This window comes from Erythrolamprus reginae, chromosome 5, assembly GCF_031021105.1.
Source record: "Erythrolamprus reginae isolate rEryReg1 chromosome 5, rEryReg1.hap1, whole genome shotgun sequence".
NCBI classification, from domain to species: Eukaryota; Metazoa; Chordata; class Lepidosauria; order Squamata; family Dipsadidae; genus Erythrolamprus; species Erythrolamprus reginae.
Window position 1 is genome coordinate 13,799,477 of NC_091954.1, and position 25,445 is coordinate 13,824,921.

A 25,445-nucleotide genomic window follows, 5' to 3' on the forward strand; every position below is an offset into this window, starting at 1 on the left:
CTATCTATCTTCTATCTATCTATCTATCTATCTATCTATCTATCTATCATCTATCATCTATCTATCTATCTTCTATCTATCTTCTATCTATCTATCTATCTATCTATCTATCTATCTATCTTCTATCTATCATCTATCTATCATCTATCTATCTTCTATCTATCATCTATCATCTATCTATCTATCTATCTATCTATCTATCTATCTATCTTCTATCTATCATCTATCTATCTTCTATCTATCTATCTATCTATCTATCTATCTATCTATCTATCTATCTATCCTGCTCAAAAAAAATAAAGTGAACACTCCAATAACACATCCTAGATCTGAATGAATGAAACATTTTCATTGAATACTTTGAATGTACGCAACAGCATGTGAAATTGATTGTCAATCAGTGTTGCTTCCTAAGTGGGCAGTTTGATTTCACAGAAGTTTGATTTACTTGGAATTATATTGTGGTGTTTATGTGTTCTCTTTATTTTTTTGAGCAGTGTATACATAACCCTCTCCTTTCAAAAGCAATTTATTTTCTAGCTTTCCTGCTACTTTGAAATGCTATCCTTTATTATATTTTTATTATTATTTTAGATGAGTGGTTCTGTAGCATTACTAAGATACTAAAATATTTCCATTACTGTAACTCACCATTTTTTTTCTCTAACTGGTGAGGTACAATTACACATTTTCCTCTTTGGCTTTGAAACCTTCTGAATAATTTAACAAATTGCAGACTTTGACTTATTTGCTATTTGACAATTAAAGTTCTGAATCAATAACCATCAGAAACTTTTGAACCTCTGTGAGTGCTTTTCAAACTGGAGGGTAATAAAGTACAGTGTTCCCTCGCTTTTCGCAAGGAATGCGTTCCGAGACTGCCCGCGAAAGTCGAATTTCCGCGAAGTAGAGATGCGGAAGTAAATACACTATTTTTGGCTATGAACAGTATCACAAGCCTTCCCTTAACACTTTAAACCCCTAAAGTGCAATTTCCCATTCCCTTAGATCATTTAGATCAGTGGTCCCCAACGTTTTTTCCACCAGGGACCAGTTTCAGCAAGACAATTTTTCTATGGCCCGGTGGGGGCGGAAAGGGGTGTGGTTGGGGGCGGGATTAAGCATGGGGGTGCTGGTCCTCCCCGCCCCTCTTTCCCGCCATCGCCCTGTGGCCGGCAGAACCTGCCTCCCAAGCCCTCTTGCCCAGCGGGGGCTAAGCGCTGGAGACAGGGGGTCAGGCTGGCCCTCCTGCCTCCCCCCAGCCCAAAACGCAAAAGCGCCCCGCGGCAGAAGCCAAAAGAGGCTTGAGCCTCTCGGTCCTTCCCGCCCCTCTGTCCATCGTCCTGTGGCCGGCAGAACCTGCCTCCCGAGGCCTCTTGCCCGGCGGGAGGCGAAGCGCTGGAGGGAGGGGGTGGCAGCATGAGGGCTGGCAGCTGCTGACTCCACGGACCGGTGCAACATGCCCCGCGGCCCGGTACTGGTCCGCGGCCCGGTGGTTGGGGACCCCTGATTTAGATCATTACTCACCATGTTTATTTATTAAAGTTTATTTAAATTTTTTTTATTAAAGTCGGATGAAAGTTTGGCGATGACATATGACGTCATCGGGCGGGAAAAACCGTGGTTATAGGGGGGAAACCCGCAAAGTATTTTTTAATTAATATTTTTGAAAAACCGTGGTATAGACTTTTCGCGAAGTTCGAACCCGCGAAAATCGAGGGAACACTGTATCCTGAGCTGAATATCTCTATTTTTCTAGAGAGCAAAAAGTTAAAAAGCACTAGTTCAATGCCAGGACAGCAGTTCGTTCTTCTTAACGAATACTGATTTCCTTATTAATGTTTCTTCACTTAATACCCAGTGGCTGAGGCTGCTGTTCATAAATCACGCCAACTGGTTGACTGATCATTCTAATGTTTATTTGCCTTTATTTCCTCTTATTTTTTTTAAATATAGTAACACAACCCTGTTGCAACCGGTGTACATAGTCTCATCCAGTCCCTTTGGTGATTTTAGACATTCTAGGCTCCTGTTTTGCAGCTAATACTTCCGTCTTTGATTTTGTTGACATAAACCTCTATAACTGAAAGTCTGTTTTTATAAACACTGTTTACATCTAAAACCTGCAGCTTTCTCAACTTCCTGATGTCCAACCCTTTGTGCCGGCTCCTGTGGTTTTATCTCCATATTTAAAACGGAATAATAATATCTTTTTTTAATATAATATTGTGTTTCCCCCTCTTCTCTCCTTTCTTTCCCCCTCCCCCCCACATTTCTTTTTAAACTAATTTACTTGCACCATGCTAATTAGGCCTTTATTGCTTTATTATGGCTCCTCCCACTAAATGATTGTATCCAATCAGTTGGCAGGCAGAGCTCCGCCCCTGCTTCGGCCGCCATGAGTGCTGCCGGTCTGGCTGAGCAAGGTATGTGGCATGAGTTGTATCTCCTGCGTGCCTGATCCTAGAACCACACACTTTGCCCACCTTTGATCAACTCCACTGCCAGTGAAAAAACAGCATGATAGTATTTGTGCACCTAGTGAGACACCATCCATGCTTGCTGGCTAAGAAAAGGGCATGCACTAAGGCAGTGTTTTTCAACCAGTGTGCCGTGGCACATTAGTGTGCCGCGAGACGTGGTCAGGTGTGCCGCGAAGAAGGAAGCTCAGGTTCCAGTCTCGCAACTTTTTGGTGAGAGAGAGAGAGAAAGAAAGAGAGAGAGAGAAAGAGAGAGAGAGAAAGAGAGAGAGAGAAAGAGAGAGAGAGAGAGAAAGAGAGTGAGAGAGAGAGAAATCAAGAGAGAAAGAAAAGAGAAAGAGAGAGAAAGCAAGAGTGAAAGAGAAAGAAAGAAAGAGAGAAAGAAAGCAAGAGAGAGAGAGAGAAAAGGAGAGGAAGGGAGAGAGAGAGAGAGAGAAATGAGCAAAAAGGGGAGGAAAAAAGAGAAATGAGAAAATGATTGAGACAGAGAATGAGAGGAAAGAGAGAGAAACAAAAGAGAGAGAGAGAAGTGACTCTTGATTTAAAGCATATGATAAAAAGCACCCAAAGAATAAGAGAAAAAAACCAGCCCTCACCTGTTTTTGGAAATGGTTCAAGAGCGTGTATACACACACACACACACACACACAAGGGTGGGGAGGAGACAGGGATGGAAAAAGAGAGGAGAGTGTCTTAGGGTGTCATTTTGTGTCATTTTGGTTGGTGGTGTGCCCCAGGATTTTGTAAATGTAAAAAATGTGCCGCGGCTCAAAAAAGGTTGAAAATCACTGCACTAAGGTATCCATCTAACCAAGAACATTGAGTTTGAACCTACTAACAAAATGCATGTTGGGTAGTTAACCCCCGTTTTGCTGTGAATTGACGTAAGACATTTGGAGACAGGGATTGTCGACGTGTCAGTACATTTTTGAAAAGAGTTTCAGAAAGTTGATACGGCTCCTACTGCCACGAATGTCTTAGGAGGACATGAAACCTGTTTGCAGATTCTGAATTTTGTTTTTCAATAACATCTACCATTTCATGGGAGGATAGCATAAGATTAGCGGCTATTTTCTCATATGGATTGGTGATAAGCAGTGACACACAGCAGCATTCAATATTATGCATCACGTTTGTAATTACATTTGGCTGCAGGTTTAAATTTGGGGAATAAGGAATAAAAAGCAGTGGGTTAAGGTTTCTTGTACTGGCAAAGACGCTTAACTTTTTTGTTTTATCCAATAAAGAACTTTTTGGTCTCATGCTTCCAAAATTGTTATGGAAAATATCTGTTAAATCCTCTGTTGTCCTCTGTTAAATATCCACCCCATCCCAAGCAGGAAATGATAGTGTGCTGGTAGAAGCATTAGTCCCAAATTTGGAAAAAGCTTCAAAGGCCAAGTGATTTCCTGTTGCTAATTCCTCTTTAGCTAAGCAAAAGAGATTAGTTCAGGGACAAACAAATATGTCCGTAGCCTGAATATTGCTTGAATGGGAAACATATAAACTAGGGGGCTCATCTGAAGAGTTTCAGAGTACAGTGGTACCTCTACTTACGAACTTAATTCATTCCATGACCAGGTTCTTTAAGTAGAAATGTTTGTAAGAAGAAGCAATTTTTCCCATAAGGAATCAATGTAAAAGCAAATGTATTTGCTACGGAGAGGGGTGGCATACAAATCCAATAAATAATAATAATAATAAAATAATGTGTACGATTTGGGAAACCACAGGGAGGGTGGAGGCCCTGTTTCCTCCCAGGAGATTCCTAGAAAGGCCCCATGGAGGCTTCTCTCCACCTTTTTTGGTCCTGTTTCCTCCCAAGAGATTCCTAGAGAGGCCCCACGGAGGCTTCTCCCCGCCTTTTCCGGACCTGTTTCCTCCCAGGAGATTCCTAGAGAGGCCCCATGGAGGCTTCTCTCCACCTTTTTTGGTCCTGTTTCCTCCCAAGAGATTCCTAGAGAGGCCCCACGGAGGCTTCTCCCCGCCTTTTCCGGACCTGTTTCCTCCCAGAAGATTCCTAAAGAGGCCCCATGGAGGCTTCTCCCCACCTTTTCCGGGCCTGTTTCCTCCCCAAGAGATTCCTAGAGAGGCCCCACGGAGGCTTCTCCCCGCCTTTTCAGGACCTGTTTCCTACCAGGACATTCCTAGAGAGGCCCCAAGGAGGGTTCTCCCTGCCCTTTCCGGTTGCAGTTTCCGAAGCTCGGGTTTGTAAGTGGGAAATGGTTCCTGAGAACAGGCAAAAAAAATCTTGAACACCCAATTCTTATCTAGAAAAGTTCGTAAGTAGAGGCATTCTTAGGTAGAGGTACCACTGTATTTTCTAATGACTTTAGAGCCAGACCTGAGCCAGTCTCCCTAGGATTTTTTTATGGACCGACAGGTGTGGCAGAACTGAAAAAGTCTTCCTAGAACTACTGAATGCATGCAAGGTATCCCATGATGCTTTTGCTGATCAAATGACACTCCTTGGAATAGAAGATGGAATAAGGACCCTCTTATCTCAATTTATCTTCTTCCTACTTATTAACTTAATCTGTACGCTTCTATCTGGGTGCACCTACATGTGTGACATTTCATGCAATATATATGAATTCATTCAATATATTTGAATATATATTGCAGATTATGGATGTATTGTGATCTAATCTCCCTGTCGCAGTCTGTAGGAGTAGGGTTTGGTTTAGTAAACAATGCATGTCCAGAATCTGCAGGAACAAAACCAGCCTTGGTGTTCATCAAAAGCCATTACAGTGTTCCCTCGATTTTCGCGGGGGATGCGTTCCGAGACCGCCCGCGAAAGTTGAATTTCCGCGAAGTAGAGATGCGGAAGTAAATACACTATTTTTGGCTATGAACAGTATCACAAGCCTTCCCTTAACACTTTAACTCCTAAATTACAATTTCCCATTTCCTTAGCAACCATTCAGATTATTACTCACCATGCTTATTTATTAAAGTTTATTAAAAAAAAATTTTTATTAAAGGCGGATGAATGTTTGGCGATGATGTCATTGGGCGGGAAAAACCGTGGTATGGGGAAAAAACCATTCAGATTATTACTCACCATGCTTATTTATTAAAGTTTATTAAAAAAAAAAATATTAAAGGCAGATGAATGTTTGGCGATGATGTCATTGGGCGGGGAAAACCGTGGCATGGGAAAAAAACCCGCGAAGTATTTTTTAATTAATATTTTTGAAAAACCGTGGTATAGACTTTTCGCGAAGTTTGAACCCTCGAAAATCGAGGGAACACTGTATTAGGTTTGCCAATAAGTTCTTGAAATGAGTATTGCAATCTTTAAAATTACAACTAGTTGGAGAAAGAGCTTTATCTTATCAGATATACCCCAATTATTGAACATTCGTTAAAACCCACATTAGTTTAAAATGCAATCACTAACCATTGCATTGAAACGAGTCACTTTTATCCAACCAAATTAGATGTGTGAGCAGGCATCTACAATTTATATGTGGCTAGAGGCAAAGTTTATTTTTTTATGAGAAATGGATTTTTGTTTTAATGGAATGGTGTACAGTGGTACCTCATCTTACGAACGCCTCTTCTAATGAACTTTTCAAGATACGAACCCGGTGTTTAAGATTTTTTTGCCTCTTCTTCCGAACTATTTTCACCTTACGAACCCAAGCAGCCCTTTTTTGAAGAAAGAAAAGGTAGGGGCTGGTTGGAGTAGGAAAGATTTTGCAGAGAATAACATGCTTGCAAAGGCACTGAAAGGGTGTCTTTTTAAGAAAGAAAAGGGAGGAGGGAGGGGCAGCTTGGGGGAGGAAAATTTTTGCAGAGAACAACGTGCTTGCAAAGGCATTGAAACGGTGTCTTTTGAAGAAAGAAAAGGGAGGGGCAGCTTGGAGGAAAGATTTTGCAGAGAACAACGTGGTTGCAAAGGCACTGAAAGGGTGTCTTTTGAAGAAAGAAAAGGGAGGGGCATCCCCCTTGCCTTTCTTCCTTCCCACTCACCCTTTAGCCTAGCCTTGCTTCTTCCACCTGCCCCCTTTAGCTGCTCCTCCCTGCCCTCTGTTCGCCTCCCTTCTAAAGTTTGGGATTCTCCTGAAGGATTTGCACGCATTATTTGCTTTTACAGTGATCTCTTGATTATTGCGGGGGTTACGTTCCAAGACCTCCCGCGATAATCGATTTTCCGCAGTATAGTGGTGCGGAAGTAAAAACACCATCTGCGCACGCGCGCCCTTTTTCCATGGCCGCGCATGCGCAGATGGTGGAGCCGGGGAGCGATGAAAGTGCGGAAGCCGACAAAGATTGCTTTGAATGTCGGCTGCCCCCGCCCCTCCAGCGCGTCCGGCGCCCTCGCCGCTACCGCCCGCCCGCCGCTCGCCCGCCCGCCCGGGAAAAAGGCTGATAAATTAAAAAGCAGGTCCATTTATCGATTAAGATCCAGCACAGAAAGCCTACATGGGTTTTTAAAAATCTTCTCCCCATTCAAGGCAGAGGAGCGTGGGATCGAAGCTAACTAAAGCAGCTCTTGCCTGCTTCGCAAATATCCCCCCCCCGGTCACAGATACCAATTAAAGCCTAACACCCCCCCCCTTAAGATCTGCAATACAGTGATCTCTCCTACCGCTACCGCCCGCTCGCCCGCCCGTCCGATCCACCCCTCTCACCGGCTTTCGGACACGGGTCCTCCTGCAGCAGCGCTGGCGGCCCGATGACGTCGCTTCCAAGCTCCCCGCGCGCCCTTCGCCTCGCCGCGGCGCCACTGCCTCTTCCCCGGCTTGGCAAAGCGAAGGACGGCGCTGGTCCGAAGCGAGCCGAGCGGGCGGCAGCTTGCAGCGAAGGCGCTCGTCCCAGCAACTGAGTCCTGCCGAGGCTCGGCTGCAAGCGGCCAGCGAGGCCAACCGGCTCTGAGGTGAGCGGCCGGAGCTGCGCCCTCCTTCCCCGCCGCCCACGCGAAGGGGAAACCCCGATCTTCGGCTCCTTGCTGCTGCCGCGCTGCCGAGCAGATCAGCTGTTGGGCGGCCGAAGAAACCTTCCCTGGGTCTTCCCCGCCGCCCACGCAAAGGGGAAACCCCGATCTTCGGCTCCTCGCTGCTGCCCGCCCGCCGCTCGCCTGCCCGCCCGCCCGCCGCCCGCCGCTCGAGAGCAAGAGGGGGAGAGATAGAGAAAGAGAGAAAAGGAAAGAAAGAGATGAGAGAGGGAGGAAGAGAGTGTGAGAGAGGAAGAAGCAAGATAGAGAAAGAGAGAGAGAAAGAAAGATGAGAAAGGAAGGAAGAGAGTGACGTCATCGGGTGGGAAAAACTGCGGTATAGCAAAAAAACCGTGGAGTATTTTTTAATTAATATTTTTTGAAAAACCGTGGTATAGCGTTTCGCGATAATCAAGACCGCGAAAATCGAGGGATCACTGTACATTGATTCCTATGGGAAACATTGTTTCGTCTTACGAACTTTTCACCTTACGAACCTCCTCCTGGAACCAATTAAGTTCGTATGATGAGGTACCACTGTATATAGATTGGTGAGAAGAGAAACTCTCTTATTCTCCACCCCGAGCACTTTCTTTTCCAGCCTAATTAATTTTTTATATCAAAACAGCATCTCTTCACTTTTTTTGCCATATTTGAAACCTCTGATTAGATATATGAGAAGACCCCATACATAATACTCAGTGGAGGAAACGTGAACACTTATTTTCCAGGCTACTAGCTTTTCTTGCAAGGGATTTTTTTTTCTTGAAAAGTAGCAGAATCAGCGTTGCCTGCCTTTGATGTAAAGACATTGGACTAATTGATAATTTCTCATAAATTAAACAGGGATTATGGTGAGGTTTAAAGGCCCTCTAATGAGTATTTAAATGTTAATGAAGGGAATCTACGTATTCTACATATATTTGTAATCAATTATTTAAATAGTTTAGACTAATAATAGGAAGATATGTGTATAAAAGCATTTCAGTAATACATACTATTGGGGGACAGAGAAATTATTCCTAGTTAATGTGGATATATAATTTTAGGAAAGGACTTCTACTGCAGAATGGAACATTTTTGTTGTCTTTAGAAGGTGTTCTGTCGGGCTCTCTGGTAGACTCCTCCCAAAAATTCACAGGTACAAATTTCAGACACACACACAAACGTTTGAAAATTCAAAACAATGTTCTTTATAATGAAAATGCACTTAAACCAAGCCCTCCTTTGGTATAGCAAAGAGCACTCTTCTCCAAACAAACTGGTAATTTGTACAAGTCCCTTATCATTTCTGTGATACTTATCTTGCAGCTGTGGGGCAATTCACAGTCCTTCTTCTTTCACAAAGTGAAACACACTTTGCTCTGGTTTAGTTTCAAAGCGGGGGAAAATCAGCACACAAAAGGTCAAAGTCAGTAAAGCAGTCACCAAACACAACGATCAGATAATCCTCCACAATGGCCAAACCCACAGGCTGCTATTTATAGCAGCCTCACTAATGACCACAGCCCCACCCAACCACAGGTGGTCTCATTTTCTTTGATAATCATCTCTCAGTTGTTGTTGCCTATGCATCTCTCTCCGCATGCGTGGCTGTATCATTAACTCTTGTTCTGAATCCAAGGAGGAGCTAGATAATTGATCTCCTTCTGAGCTGTCTGCCACACTCTCCTCCTCCCTGTCACTCATGTCTTCTTGGTCAGAGGAGCCTTCATCAGCAGATTCCACCGGGGGGGGAGGCAAAACAGGCCTGCACCATGTGGATGTCTCCCCCACATCCACAGTCCTTGGGGCAGGAGCTGGGCCAGAGCTAACCACAACAGAAGGCGGGCAGGAATAGTTCTAAGTCTACTACGTAGTCAGAATCTGTCCTTTGAAGGTAAATTCACATTTAAGCTTTAGCTGGGCTTAAAAATTAGAAATCGGTCATATTATAACCATTTGAAGTTATGATGGCCACAGAAAGTACCAGTAATCATCTTATAACACCTCCCCACTCCACTGCAGTCATATGACTCCATATCAGGTGTATGACCCATTACAGCATTCCATGGTCACATGATTTCAATTTGCTATGTGGTTTACTGGTTTCTGGCAAAAAAAAAAAAATGGCCATTCAAATATATGGATTCGCTCAGTGACTATACCGTTTGATTATTGATCACCGCATTTGACAACAATTTTCACATTCTCTTAATGGCCGCTGCGAAAAAGGCCAGAAAATTACTTCAGTCCATGTGGGTGAACTGTTTCGACTTACCATAACAATTCACAACTCGATTTCCAGTCCCAATTACAGTAGTACCTCTAGATACGAGCTGCTCCACATGCGAGTATTCCAAGTTACGAGCCGCGACGCGAGCGAAATTTCTGTTCGACACCTCAGCTCAAATTCGGGATACGAGCTGAACTTCCACTAGGTGGCGCAAGAATCTCCTTGCTTCCAGTTATCTCGGCACGAAGAAACAAAGTCTAAAGGCATTCGTTCGAGATGCGAGTTGATTGACTTATGAGCTCAGGTCTGGAACGAATTAAACTCGTATGTCGAGGTACCATTGTACTATTGTAAGTCAAGAACTATCTATAATGCCTTTACAATTGCAAGTTCCTTTCCATTTAGAAATTTCAATGTAGGTTATGTGTCATTTAAGCCAATACTAAAACCAGAAAACTTTAATACCAAGATGGAATAAATAAGGAAAAGTCAGATTCAAGTAGTAACCATTTGAGCTTCATCGTTCTTACCCTATCTACTGCATAAGGATGCTGTTAAAACCTGGGGAAGCCCCCATGTGTACCATTTTTAGATTTTAAACCCAATTATTCCCGTAGGCCACATATTGTTTCTGTAAGTTTTCTTTTGTGATATCTATGGTATTCTCTTTGCCATTCAAATACACTATACAACTTGGTACAAAAACGGTTGTCCTACATCAAAGGCAGGATATAAATTTATTTATTTATTTTATTTATTTATTAGATTTGTATGCCGCCCCTTTCCGTAGACTCGGGGCAGCTCACAACATAATAAAACAATTCATAACAAATCTAATAATTTACAATTTAAAATTTAAAGTAGTTAAGAAAACCCCATTTTTAAGCAGACATACCTACAAACATACCATACATAAATTATATAGGCCCGGGGGAGATATCTCAATTCCCCCATGCCTGACGACAAAGGTGGGTTTTGAGGAGTTTATGAAAGGCAAGGAGGGTAGGGGCAGTTCTAATCTCTGGGGGGAGCTGGTTCCAGAGAGTCGGGGCCGTCACAGAGAAGGCTCTTCCCCTGGGGCCCGCCAATCGACATTGTTTAGTTGACGGGACCCGGAGAAGGCCGACTCTGTGGGACCTAATCGGTCACTCAAATATTGTTGAGTATGCTTTTTAATACTTAATTTCCAAAGGCTTCTCAAACACACACGTTTACAGGTAAGATGTAAGTTAGAATTGGATGGTGGTATTTCTCCATATTGAAAATCTGTAGAGTGTAGATCTACATTCTCTGGAAAACCTCTTTGCAACTCCTCTGTTTTGTCTTGTGCCGAGTATAGTATTCTCTGTCTGTTTTGTCTTCCAAGTATTCCCACAAAGTTTTGTGTTCTTGTGAGGTGCTTAATTGTAGGGATCCAAGTTTCATCTTTTGGATAACAGTATATTATCTAAAAGCCCAAGCTTCATGCAAAACGTATCTTTGCTCTCTCTTTTTGGTGGGGGCCTGTTTTGTAGATTAATACAGTAGTACCCCTAGATACGAGCATAATTCGTTCCATAAGGGAGCTTGTATCTCGAGGCAACTTGTATTCTGGAACAAATAACTTTTTTCCCCTCCGAGATAACCAAAAGCAAGGATTCTTGCGCCACCTAGTGGACGCTCGGCTCGTATCCCGAATTTGAGCTCGGGAGTAGAACAGAAATGTCTCTCCCCTCGTGGCTCGTATCTTGAAATACTCACATGTAGAGCAGCTTGTATCTAGAGGTATTACTGTATATATCAGCCATTCGCAGTTTTCTGTGTATGCAAAGGTTGAGGAGGAATTAAATTATGCAGCTTCTGGGTGTGGAGGCAAAGAACTGCAGACCATTTATGAGACAAGAATATGGGTGAATTTCAAGAGCTCCTGTGCAAGCTCCTTGGGATATTCTCTAATATATCAACACTTTACACTGACAGGAGCTGAATCGATAACTTCCAATAATTCTCCTTTCAATGTCTACACATTTCCTATTCCCATAATATCTGTGTTAGATTTCCAGGAACCTTAATATAGATTTGACCACATAATCTATTCCTGATCTCCCTCCAAAGGCTTGTAGCTTAGTTGATCTTAGTTGATTAATATTTTTAGGAAAAATAATGATAATCCTGGGGTAGATTCAGAGGATCTAGACCAAGGGTGTCAAACTCATGTCATTACCGCGGCGTCACATGACATATTGGGACTTTTCCCCTTTCACTAAACTGGGCGTGGGAGCGGTCAGTGCGATGCATCTGGCCCGCTGGTCGGGTGTTTGACAGCCCTGCTCTAGAGCAATGCTAATAGCTTAATTTTTGACATGGCCAGAGGAATGAATATTTATTTATTTTTGGTTTGGTTTGGTTTGGTTTGGTTTGATTTGATTTGATTTGATTTGATTTGTATGCTGCCCCCTCAAAGGACTTGGGGCGGCTCACAACACTTCAAAACAATATACAATATATATATCTAAAAATCCAATTAATATAGCTAAAAACTTTTAAAACTCTAATAACATTTAATATCATTCATTCCCATTCGCACAGCAAGACATCCTTAACACTCATCGGTTAGGGTCTAGTGGCCCCAAGCCTGGCGGCACAGAATGGTCTTTAAACTTTTATGGAAGGTGAGGGGGGAGCAGTGCGAATCTCTGGGGGGAGCTGATTCCACAGGGCCGGGCCCCCCACAGAGAAGGCTCTTCCCCTAGGTCACGCCAAACGACATTGTCTAGTTGACGGGACCTGGAGAAAGCCGACTCTGTGGGAACTAAATGGTCACTGGGACTCATGCGGCAGAAGGCGGTCCCAGAGGAAATTTAATTTAATTTAATTTAATTTAATTTAATTTAATTTAATTATTTATGTGCTGCCCAAGGGATCCTGGGCGGCTTACAACAGAAATCAACATCAAAAAAAGTTTAAAAGACCATTTTAAAATCTGATTAATAAAATCATACATTTCTTTTGTGGCCAGATCCGGATTCTTCGCAGAAGGGTGGCATACAAATCTAATAAATTATTAATTAATTTATTTATTTTGATCAACAGCCCCAGGCCTGCCGGCAGAGCCAGGTCTTTAAGGCTTTCTGGAAGGCCAGTAGGGTGGGAGTAGTATGGATATCAGGAAGTAGGTGGTTCCAGAGAGTCAGTGCTGCTACAGAGAAGGCCTCCTCCCACAGCCCCATCAACCAACATTGCTTAGTTGACGGGACCCAGAGAAGGCCGACCCTGTGACCTCTTATTGGTCGCTGGGAGCTGTGCGGTAGGAGATGGTCCCTAAGCCAGTGTTGGCAAACCTTTTTTCCCTTGGGTGCTGAAAGAATGTGAGCATGTGCTTTCATGCATGTGAGTGCCCACACCCATAATTCAATGCCTGGGGAGGGCCTAAACAGCTTTCCCCCCTTCAAAGGCCCTCTGGATGCAGGAAACGGCCTGTTTCCCAACTTCAGGTGGGCCCAGTAGGCTCGTGTTTAGCCCTACCCAGACTCCAAAGGCTTCCCTGGAGCCGGGGGAGGATAAAAACGTGCTCCCCCATCCCCCTGGAGGCTCTCTGGAAGTCAAAAACGCCCTCCCAGAGCCTCTGTGTGAGCCAAAAACCAGCTGGCCAGCACACACATGCACGTTGGAGCTGAGCTAGGTCAACAGCTCACGTGCCAGCAGATGTGGCTCCGCGCGCCACCTGTGACACCCGTTCCATAGGTTCGACATCACTGCCCTAAACCATGTAGGGCTTTGACCTTGATTCCTTTGGCAGAAAAGGGCCAACGTTGGGCTTCTGTGAAACCAGCTCTGAATTTTGTCACTATTTAGAAAGCCTTTTCTCCCATCAGCTGCAATAAAGAGCATTGCATTTCTCAATGTTCTTGCTATTGTGAGATATTTGTAAGCTGCTTGCTTTACAGTGTGAAAAGCCGACATCCAGGTGGATTGGTTTTCAGTGGCCGCTCTGTTGTCTCGATTACACAATGACATCATGTCTAATGTGGGCAAAACTGTATCAAAGCTTCAGAGAGGGATTCCTTTTCACCCTTTCTCATATACAGTGTTCCCTCGATTTTCGCGGGGGATGCGTTCCGAGACCGCCCGCGAAAGTCGAATTTCTGCGAAGTAGAGATGCGGAAGTAAATACACCATTTTTGGCTATGGACAGTATCACAAGCCATCCCTTAACACTTTAAACCCCTAAATTACCATTTCCCATTCCCTTAACAACCATTTGCTCATCATTATACTGGTACTCACCATTGAATAAGACCCTTAGTGATCCTGATATTTATAAACATAATTATTTATTAACAATAATTATTATTTTTTTGTTATTTATTTGCAAAAATTATTAATTTGGCGATGACGTATGATGTCATTGGGGAGGAAAAACCGTAGTATAGAAAAAACCCCGCAAAGTATTTTTTAATTAATATTTTTTGAAAAACTGTGGTATAGGCTATTCGCGAAGTTCAAACCCGCGAAAATCGCGGGAACACTATATATATATATATATCACATGTTTTTGCTGAATTTTTAAAATTAAGGGAGACTAGGATAGCACTATTTTGGCCTTGTTCTGGCCTCATCAGCTAGCCATACCCTTACTGGGATTTGATCCGGCAGCTTCTGCCTTGTAAGGCAGAGAATTAACCTCTAGGCCACCAGATCTGATCCCTTCAGCTCTAGGCCACCAGATCTGATCCCTTCATATATATATTTAGTATGATTGAGCTTCATTTCCATATGATAACCATATTAGAGCTGGAATAGATAGACTAAGGACTTCTCTATTTCTGCCAAAAATGTCCCTGAATTTGCCAGAATCAGCTTCCTGTATATAACTTTGATGTTTCCCTTATGCTGCAAACAAAACCACAGTATAGGAATTCCATGCCCGGATGGATTAGGGTTTAATTACACAAGCTTAAACATAAATTGGTTTCCTGTTGCCTTAATTCTTCACAGCTCTCATTTGCTGCCTGAATTTTATCCCCTGGTGTTGAAGCATACATGAATAAGCATGCTTTCTTCACATGTGAAATATTTTTGTGCAACAGAGTGATGTAAAAGAGGAGGAATACCCATTTTTCCTCTTTGAATTCTTGCACTTACATGTTTTTTTAAAAAATTGTCTGACTCAAAAAAGGAAACCAATTAAAAGCACATGAGACTTGGTTGTCCCATCAAACACAGTGGAAGGGCACATTGTGAGTCAAGCCATATTCTGTATAGTTGATATTGTCAATTTTGTTCACATTATGAGTGGGTTTGCTTATTATTTTTCAAGGAGTTGGCCTTTTATTTTAAATTGATCTTGGTAATTAGCTCTATGGGGCTTTTTGAAATGGATAGGGTATAAATGAATGAAATCTATAAATTTAAATGTTGCTTGCTTTTAAGTGACTCACAGGACAGAAATATGTTACTTAACAAAATTCAAGATTGAGGGCTTAGATTCCATATTTAGTGAATAGGCAACCAAACCCAGCTATTGTATTCTGTACATATTTTTTTCATTAGTATCATAATCTGTCTGGTCTTGGGTTTTAAACATTTGTAAGGCTAACAAAATAAATGTGAATCTTATACTTTGTATTAAATAGGTATGGTACTTAATTTTGTATTCACGTACCTTTTTATTATGTCTCAATTGGCTGCTGGCTTGTTTAAGGCCAAAGATATACTGCGTTGGCATATTAAGATTCATTCTTCACTGTATGATGAAGGCCAAATAATGTATAGACCAATAATCTAGAGCCATAAAGTTCCTTGGATGTTATTAGGCTCTTATGCTGCATTTATGTTCTAAAAATGATGTTGGGATAAAATTCACAAGCCCAAACTTTGGCTGTCATTGCAGTGAACAGCCTCCATGAAACAAAACCCATGTTTCATTTCAGGGTGTTTTGAAGATTGGAACATTTATTTATTTATTGGATTTGTATGCCGCCCCTCTCCGCAGACTCGGGGCGGCTAACAACAATGATAAAAAACAACATGTAACAATCCAATTTAATAAAACAACTAAAAACCCTTATTATAAAAACCAAACATACACACAAACATACCATGCATAACTTGTAATGGGCTAGGGGAAGGAATATCCTAACTCCCCCATGCCTGGCGACAAAGGTGGGTCTTGAGTAATTTGCGAAAGACAAGGAGGGTGGGGGCCGTTCTAATCTCTGGGGGGAATTGATTCCAGAGGGCCGGGGCCGCCACAGAGAAGGCTCTTCCCCTGGGGCCCGCCAAACGACATTGTTTGGTCGACGGGACCCGGAGAAGGCCAACTCTGTGGGACCTTATCGGCCGCTGGGATTCGTGCGGTAGAAGGCGGTTCCGGATGTATTCTGGCCCAATGCCATGTAGGGCTTTAAAGGTCATTACCAACACTTTGAATTGTGATCGGAAACCGATCGGCAGCCAGTGCAGGCCGCGGAGTGTTGCAGAAACGTGGGCGAATCTAGGAAGCCCCACGATGGCTCTCGCGGCCGCATTCTGCACGATCTGAAGTTTCCGAACACTTTTCAAAGGTCTTCCCTGGGAATCAGAGTACCAAAACTCCTGGTCCTTTAAGCACCTGGATTAGTGGTTTTATTTTTGAAAACATAAAACATGTTCTTTAGATGACAAAGTCTCCTAATTTTTGTAAGGGTGGTGTAGATGTCCTTATTCAATATATGCTGTTCCTGATTAAATTGATAATCATTGGGTGGATGTGAATAGTTTTCAAAGGGCATTAACTATTAACTAATTTATACCAATCAGACCATAAACAATCCTCTACCAGCCACAGTATATGATTTCTGAAATATAAACTACAAGATCTAGTTTACTCGAATGCAAATGTTTCTGTGTTGAGTGAGTTGATAAATCAAAGAGCTGCAACACAAAATTTGTTTTGAATGGTATATTTGAAAATTGTAATTGGCATGGGTCAATTTTAGTGCTGTCAAGCTCTCTGGGTGTGCCTCTGTTATGCATTCATGTTCTGGTTTTGTGTCTATTCTGTCTTTGCCTTTGCAAGCATGAAAAACAAAGTAAGGTGCTCTTCTCGAAATGAAACATGTAAACTTCCTCTGATAAGTGGTCTTTTTTTTTGAATTCTCCCTCTTGACAACTGCCAATCTGACCTCTGCCCAGATTAGCAGTAATCATGTTTTCCCTAATGTTATCCTCTATTGCAGTGTTTCCAAACCTTGGCAACTTGAAGATATTTGAACTTCAACTCCCAGAATTCCCCAGCCAGCGAATGCTGGCTGGGGAATTCTGGGAGTTGAAGTCCAAATATCTTCAAGTTGCCAAGGTTGGGAAACACTGCTCTATTGGATCGTAGTTGGACTTTTCATTGTACTAAAGTACCCATATTTAATTTTTTTCTTTTTCTATTCTACATTTTGTAGGTAAGGGATGAGACACTTCACATGCTATATTTCTTGCAATAATATCATATTTGCCTATTGTCATGTCTATGTGCAGGAGGAAATCAAAATATTGTACTTTAATAATCACTGCACGTAACAATGACAACTTGGCATTAAAATGTATAAAAAAGCTTTTTTGTGACTTGCCAGAATAAAATTTATCGTATGAAACATTGAATAATTCTTTTGCATGCCAATTAAGAGTTGGTTTTTTGCTAATAGCTTTGGCTATGAAAAGGGACAGAGGTAATAATGAAAGCAAAGATATGAACATCGCAAGAGCTATGAAGATTTTTGTCTAGTTCCTCTGGAAAAAATATATGATTATGGTGTAAGGTTTGGATGTTGGTAATGCCACTGTTCATGCAGATTTTATTGTTTTGAGCAAATAAGAGCCTAAAATGAATGGAGCTTGGTTTTTTTGATATTGACCTGCTTTAAGGGAAATTGAAATAATGTTAAAATGTGGTTCACTTGCTTTTCTCAATTTTCTTTGCAGCTGCCAAGAGTTTACTGAACAAAAAGTCAGATGGCGTGAAGGTAGGTTTTGAAATCAGGGGCCTCTCTTTCTTTTATAGCCCCTTTCATAGAAATCTCCATCTTTGACCAGCATAGGTGACACGTATGACAGATAATGGCTATGCACACCTCCAGCTAAGATCATTTCTGCAACTTGACCATGTGAGTGCGAAAATGAAATTGATGGTCGACCAAGCCGTTGTTCTGTCGGGCTCTCTGGTAGAATCCTCCCAAAAATTCACAGGTACAAATTTCAGACACACAGACACACACGTTTGAAAATTCAAAACAATGTTCTTTATAATGAAAATTCACTTAAACTAAGCCCTTTTTTGGTATAGCAAAGAGCACTGGTCTCCAAACAAACTGGTAATTTGTACAAGTCCCTTATCAGTTCTGTGATACTTAGCTTGCAGCTGTGAGGCAGTTCACAGTCCTTCTTCTTTCACAAAGTGAAACACACTTTGCTCTGGTTTAGTTTCAAAGCGGGGGAAAAACAGCACACAAAGGTCAAAGTCAGCAAGGCAGGCACGAAACACAATGATCAGATAATCCTCCACAATGGCCAAACCCACAGACTGCTATTTATAGCAGCCTCATTAATGACCACAGCCCCACCCAACCACAGGTGGCCTCATTTTCTTTGATAATAATCTCTCAGTTGTTGTTACCTATGCATCGCTCTCCGCATGCGTGGCTGTATCATTAACTCTTGTTCTGAATCCAAGGCGGAGCTAGATAATTGATCTCCTGAGCTGTCTGCCACACTCTCCTCCTCCCTGTCACTCATGTCTTCTTGGTCAGAGGAGCCTTCATCATCAGATTCCACCGGGGGGGCGGGGGGGCAAAACAGGCCTGCAGCATATGGATGTCTCCCCCACATCCACAGTCCTTGGGGCAGGAGCTGGGCCAAAGCTAACCACAACAGCTGTTAAGTTTCAAGACTTAACATAGAATTTTCTTCCAACTGTTTCAGCTAGTGTAACATTGCTCTATGGCGCAAATCTCGGGAAAATTCCTAGACACACAATTCCATATTGTATTATCAAAAACATCTTAGTGAATTTGCAGGGTAGGGATTTAGGTATCTGGAAGTGCTTATTACCTCTTTAAATAAATATATAATTATTTGCATGTGTGGAAATAAAATGAGAGCAAGGGATTGCACTAATATTGCTTTTAATTGTACATTAATGGATTTCAGAGTTGTTTTACCACTCCTGGTTATTATTTTTGTTTCCTTTTTCCAATGGGCATTTGTCTGTCTTTTAGAAAATTATGTTTACCAGATTACCTATATTTATTGAATCGTTAGTTTCTTATTTTATATATGTTTCATATATCCGAAAACTGCTTTCAAATCAAATTGTATTATTTGATAATATTATTGGTTCTTTTATGTTGGGGAAAACTAATGGTCCAGGACAAAGAATAGTCCTGATTCTTGCATCTTATCCACTATTCTGTGAATATTACATCTTCTGTGGGCTATGAATATATATATATATTTAAACTTGCATTTTTTTAAAAATGGGAATTGCACATCATTGAATTAACATTATTTCCCAGTCACAGTAATCAAAACTAGCAGCTACCCATTAAAATCCATTGCTGCATTTATTTATTTTGCTATGTTCTGTTAAAGATGTTTGCCTACTTTTCATTTCACATATTCACTGGTTGCTCAGAGAGAATTAAACAATGCAAGCTGAGCTCCCATATCGGTGGTTCTCCAATTTTCCGGTCCCCTCCCCATAGATACATAGTGTAAACTAATACAACTAAGTCAGTGTTGGTGAACTTTTTCGGGAGCATGTGTATGTGCAGAGGAGCAGCCGCCCAGTGCGCATGTGTGCTCTGGGAAAATGATCTTCCGGTTTACGGCACATGTATGCACACCAGCCACCTGATCTTCCAGTTTCTGGTGCACCATGTGCACATGAAGGTGAGCTAGCCAGGGCGCGTGTGCATGCTGGAAACCAGAACAGCAGTTGAACACCAGAAACCGGAAGACCAGGTAGCTGCTGCGCATGTGCGTGTCAGAAATCATAAAATCATTTCCCCAGAGCATGCATGCGCACCATGTGTCTGCTCTTCTGGTTTCCAGTAAGTGAAGACCAGCTGGCTGGCGCACCAGAACCTGGAAGAGCAACAGCCGGTGGCTTGCGTGCCCAGAGAGATGACTCTGCGTGCCACTTGTGGCATGTGTGCCACAGATTTGCCATCATGGAACTAAGCAATATATTTAATATGTACAGTGGTACCTCTACTTAAGAACTTAATTCGTTCCGTTGACCAGGTTCTTAAGTAGAAACGTTCTTAAGTAGAAGCAATTTTTCCCATAGGAATCAATGTAAAAGCAAATAATGCATGCAAACCCATTAGGAAAGAAATAAAAGCTCGGAATTTGGGTGGGAGGAGGAAGAAGAGGAGGAGGACAGTCGCTGCCGAAGGAAGAAGGTGAGGTGAGCGCCCCCTTTTGCCTTTCCGCAACCAGACGCTCTGGGAGGCAACCTCGCGCCGGGTGTATGGGAGGCAGTGCGAGAGAGTCACCACAGCGAAGTGGTTTATTCCTTCTCCAAGCACCCAGAGAAAGGAAAATGCTCCGTTCGCTCTGGGCTGCCAAAGCCTCCTTTAGCGCCACCGATAGGCTCCTCTGGCAGCCCAGAAAAGCCCAGGATGGGGGAATGGCAGGAAACTGGCCGGGCCTTCATGCCGCTCTCAAATTTCCTGGGAAATTTTTCCAGGCTCGGGTTCTTAAGTAGAAAATGGTTCTTAAGTTGAGGCGTTTTTAAGTAGAGGTACTACTGTATTTAATGATCATGATGATGATGATGATAATAATTATAATAATTATAATAATTGTTATAATTGTTATAATTGTTATAATTGTTATAATTGTTATAATTATTATAATTATTATAATTATTATAATTATAATAATAATAATAATAATTATTATTATTATATTTATAATAATAAAAATAATAATAATCAGGTGCCCAGGCTTCACTATTGTATGAAGGCGGTCTCTATACAGAATACAAGGACTCCTTTAACATTAAACATGGGTAAAATTAAAAAGGACGGTCCCATTCCCCTCTCATAGGTTCAATAGAACATTAGAGAATGGGTATTAGCACTTCTACATGCTGCTTTATTGTTGTTTTTCCAGTTTCCCACTGACCATAAATATTTCTTTAGGCATTAAATATGAACCACACTATGGTTCTTTGTCAATTGTTTCAGCAAAAGAAATGATGCACCTGATATTCTACATGTAATGATTCTGCTGTTGTGTGGAGGAAGAATGTCTCTACTGTTTTTCTCAAAACTCCTAAGTTAACCGGATAGATTACTCCAAACACTTCCCTATTGACTGCCCTCACTTAGGAAGCTGGGCGGAGGGGGTTGTTTCCATTCCATTGCTTCTCCGATTCTCTTCGGATGCCTTTCAGAACTGGATCCGAGAGAATATGCTTAAAGAAGGGGGAGCTGTAGGTCAGTGAAATTAAACAACTAAGAGAGAATTTATACTTGGTGTAATTGTCTTTCCTTTATCTCGTATATCATATATACAGTGATACCTCATCTTACAAACGCCTCATCATACAAACTTTTCGAGATACAAACCTGGGGTTTAAGATTTTTTTGCCTCTTCTTACAAACTATTTTCACCTTACAAACTCACCGCCGCCGCTGGGATGCCCCGCCTCCAGACTCCGGTTGCCAGCGAAGCACCCGTTTTTGCGCTGCTGGGATTCCCATGAGGCTCCCCTCCATGGGAAACCCCACCTCCGGACTTCCGTTGCCAGCGAAGCGCTTGTTTTTGCGATGCTGGGATTCCCCTGCTGGGATTTCCCTGCAGCATCGCAAAAACACGGAAGTCCGGAGGTGGAGTTTCGCATGGAGGGAAACCTCAGGGGAATCCCAGCAGCGGAAAAACGGGCGCTTCGGCTGGCAAAAGGGGTGAATTTTGGGCTTGCACGCATTAATCGCTTTTCCATTGATTCCTATGGGAAACATTGTTTCGTCTTACGAACTTTTCACCTTAAGAACCTCGTCCCAGAACCAATTAAGTTTGTAAGACAAGGTATCACTGTATTTTCTTCATTTCATATATCTTCTCCTCTATTTTTACATATTATCTTTATATATATATTACTTCATGTCTATTCTCTTCCATATGTATTGTGTATTGGACAAATGAATAAATAAATAAAAATAAATAAATAATCCTTGATTCCACCTCAGTGACAAATTATCTGAGGAGATTCTGTCACCCGGGTCACGGGTGTTTCCAACGGTGCTTTTCAAAGCGCTTGCAAACATTTCGCTTATTTGTTTCGCCTTTGAAAAGCACCTTTGGGACCTGAGTGACAAAGTGAGCATGGCCTTTTCTTCTCCACGGTTGAGAACTCAAAATTGTGGTCCAATTCACAACCCATTTATGTAAGCAAAACAGAAGAGGGGTTTTTCTTTCTCCCCCTCTCTGCTTTATTTAAAGCAGTGATGGCGAAACTTTTTTTCCCCTCGTGTGCCGAAAGAGCGTGCACGCATGCTGTTGCGCATACGTGAGTGCCCACACCCATAATTCTATGCCTGGGGAGGGCGAAAACAGCTTCCCCTACCTCCCGGAGGCCCTCTGGAGGCCGGAAATGGCCTCTTTCCCAACATCTAGTGGGCCCAGGAGGCTCGTGTTTAAATAATAATAATAATAATTTATTGGATTTGTATGCCACCCCTCTCCGTAGACTCCGGGCGGCTAACTAAAAACCCTTATTATAAAACCAAACATACACACAGACATACCATGCATAACTTGTAATGGCCTAGGGGGAAGGAATATCTCAACTCCCCCATGCCTGGTGGTATAAATGAGTCTTGAGTAGTTTACGAAAGACAGGGAGGGTGGGGGCAATTCTAATCTCCCGGGGGAGTTCGTTCCAGAGGGCCGGGGCCGCCACAGAGAAGGCTCTTCCCCTGGGGCCCGCCAAACAACATTGTTTAATCGACGGGACCCGGAGAAGGCCAACTCTGTGGGAACTTATCGGTCGCTGGGATTTGTGCGGTAGCAAGCGGAAGCCTTTTGAGCCCTCCCCAGGCTCCAAAGGCTTCCCTGCACCTGGGGGAAGGGTAAAAATGCCCTCTCCCATCCCCCCCGAGGCTCTCTGGAAGCCAAAAACGCCCTCCCAGAGCCTTTATGTGAGCCAAAAATCAGCTGGCCAAAAAACACATGCATGTTGGAACTGAGCTAGGGCAACGGCTTGCGTACCAGCAGATGTGCCACCTGTGCCACCCATGCTATAAGTTCTCCATCACTGCCCTAAAGTCTTCGTTTTTTAAAAAAGGTAAGAAAATGGGCCCCAAGCACCTTGTCAGAATATTCAGGCAACAATGATGCACAATTGATGGGCTCTAATGATTCTTGATGGTCCATCTTGATGGTCCTTCACTTTCAAGGATTTTGCCCTTCCTAGATCCTCATGAAATATAGCATGAAGTATTATTATTATTATTATTATTATTATTATTATTATTATTATTATTATTATTTATTAGATTTGTATGCCGCCCCTCTCCGCAGACTCGGGGTGGCTCACAACAGTAATAATACAATATAAGCAAATCTAATAATTAAAAATCACTTTAAAAAAACCTATTAAAAAAGAAACATACATACAAACATACCATGCATAAACTGCCGGCGCACCGCCCCACTCCTACCCCCCTGGATTCCCTCTCCCCCCCGATTTTCCCTTATTCCCCCTGCAAACAGCGCGGGGGGACTCGGCTTCTCACCTCCCGCTCACCGCCTGCTGGTTCCTGGCCATACTTGTCCTCTTCTGATGCCGGCTGTTCCCTCTCTGGCGCCCGGGCTAGGCGGCTCAGGGGATGGCGCGGCGCTTTCCCCCGGACCCCGGCCTGGCCTTCACGCTTGGGAGGAGCCAATTCAGACGGGGGCAGAGGCATAACTGCCATGCACTTTGAAAGTGCCGCGCTCAGCAGGGGCGGGGCGGGGAAGAGCTATTGTTGTGTTCTTCCATGTTATTCAGTTACTCTGATATTTCTGAGCTAAGCTCATGTTAATACATTCAAGCTGAAGGGAATGTTGATATTTGCTCTGACCAGTTTCAAACATATTTGGTCCTAAAATGAATCAAAGGGACGGGCTCTCCTAGAACTCCTGGCTAATGATGATACAGACATTACGTGATGGTTGAATTCCAATTCTACATGTTTGTCGTCCATATTATCCTGAATCCCAGTCATTTTAGTGGAGTCTCTTAGTTTGCCTGTAATCTTACAGTAACATGCAAATAAGCCCCTGCAAGATTTTTGTATTTTTTTAGCGTAAATTGCTAGTTTTCTTTATTCATTCTTGGAGTACTCATATCAAATGTGCCAAAGCCCACTGCAACATCATTGCCAAAAAGGCTTCAAGAGTTGTAAATGTAATCTAACGTAGCTTCTTCTCTGGTAATATCACACTAACTGGAGCACACAAAACATTTGGCAGATCAGTCATTGAATACAAGTCATCTGTCCGGAACCCATATCAGACATAAATACATTAGAAAGTGTCCAGAGATACTTTACTAGAAGAGCCCTCCACTCTTCTACTTGCAACAGAATACCTTACGCAACCAGACTTGAAATCCTGGGCTTGGAAAGCTTAGAACTACATCACCTTAGCCAAGACCTAACCATAGCTCATAAAATTATCTGCTACAACATCCTACCTGTCAATGACTACTTCAGCTTCAACCACAATAATACACAAGCACACAACAGATACAAACTCAAAGTGAACCGCCCCAAACTTGACTGTAGAAAATACGACTTTAGCAACACAGTGGTTAATACCTGGAACTCACTATCTGACTTTGGTTTCGTCACCAAATCCCCAAAACTTTACCCTTAGACTATCCACTGTTGACCTCACCCGATTCCTAAGAGGTCAGTAAGGAGCCTGCATAAGCGCACCAGCATGCCTTCCGTCCCTATCCAATTGTTCCCTCTTATCAATACCCATCTTATGTATATAAACAATGTTATATCTATGCATATTACAAATACGTACTTGACAAAAATAAGTAAATAAAACATAAATAAATACTTGCTGTCAGATAACTATGACTGCATAGAATCATTAAAGCCAGCTGAAGCTCAGTGGAGTAACTGTTCTTTATCTGTAACTAGTGATGGGCGAACCGAACCCGCACAATTTGGGCAAAGTTCAGGGTCGTGTTCGGCGTTCGGAGCTTTGACGTCACCGGCAGGTTGCTAAGGACGCCAAGGTGATCACTTCCTGGATTCATGTTTATTTTTACGTGAAAGGACCGCCCTTTGCTTGCAGCGCCGCTGCGGTGTCCTTTTTCGTAAAAATAACAGTGTTTATTTTTATGTGAAGACCTCCCTTTGAAGGACCTGATGAATCCCTCCCACGAATCCAGGAAGTGATCACTTTGGCGTCCTTAGCAACCTGCCGGTGACGTCAAAGCTCCGCCCCCGGAATCTCTTTGTGGGAGGGATTCCCCATTCGGGTTCGGTTCGGGTTTGGCAGAATTTTGCGTAAAGTTCGTCCGAACTTGCCGAACCCGAACACCATTTGGTTCGCCCATCACTATCTGTAACCTTTTGTAGTTTAAATCCAGATTTTATAATTAGTCATTTTTTTAAAGCCCTTTGTGACTTAGACTTGTGTAAGATACTGTTTTTCCCCAGTATTTTTACACATTTGACCGGGACCACCAGCACCACTTCCATTGTGAGATGTAATGGAATCCCAACACCCAGCGGGGGGCTTCGAACTAGAACGCTAAATTGCACTTGTCGCCACAGCTTGT

The 25,445-nt window shown here is 42.7% G+C and overlaps 1 protein-coding gene across 10 annotated transcripts in view; it reads left to right on the forward strand.

The window, feature by feature from the left end:
* The window catches only part of CAMK2G (calcium/calmodulin dependent protein kinase II gamma), a 323,775-nt gene that overhangs the window by 242,306 nt on the left and 56,024 nt on the right, over positions 1 to 25,445 (forward strand). For all 10 annotated transcript variants that reach the window (XM_070752089.1, XM_070752091.1, XM_070752093.1 and 7 more), the window contains exon 13: positions 17,576 to 17,616. In XM_070752089.1, the coding sequence (XP_070608190.1) occupies positions 17,576 to 17,616 (41 nt within the window). The remainder of the gene's footprint in view (positions 1 to 17,575; positions 17,617 to 25,445) is intronic.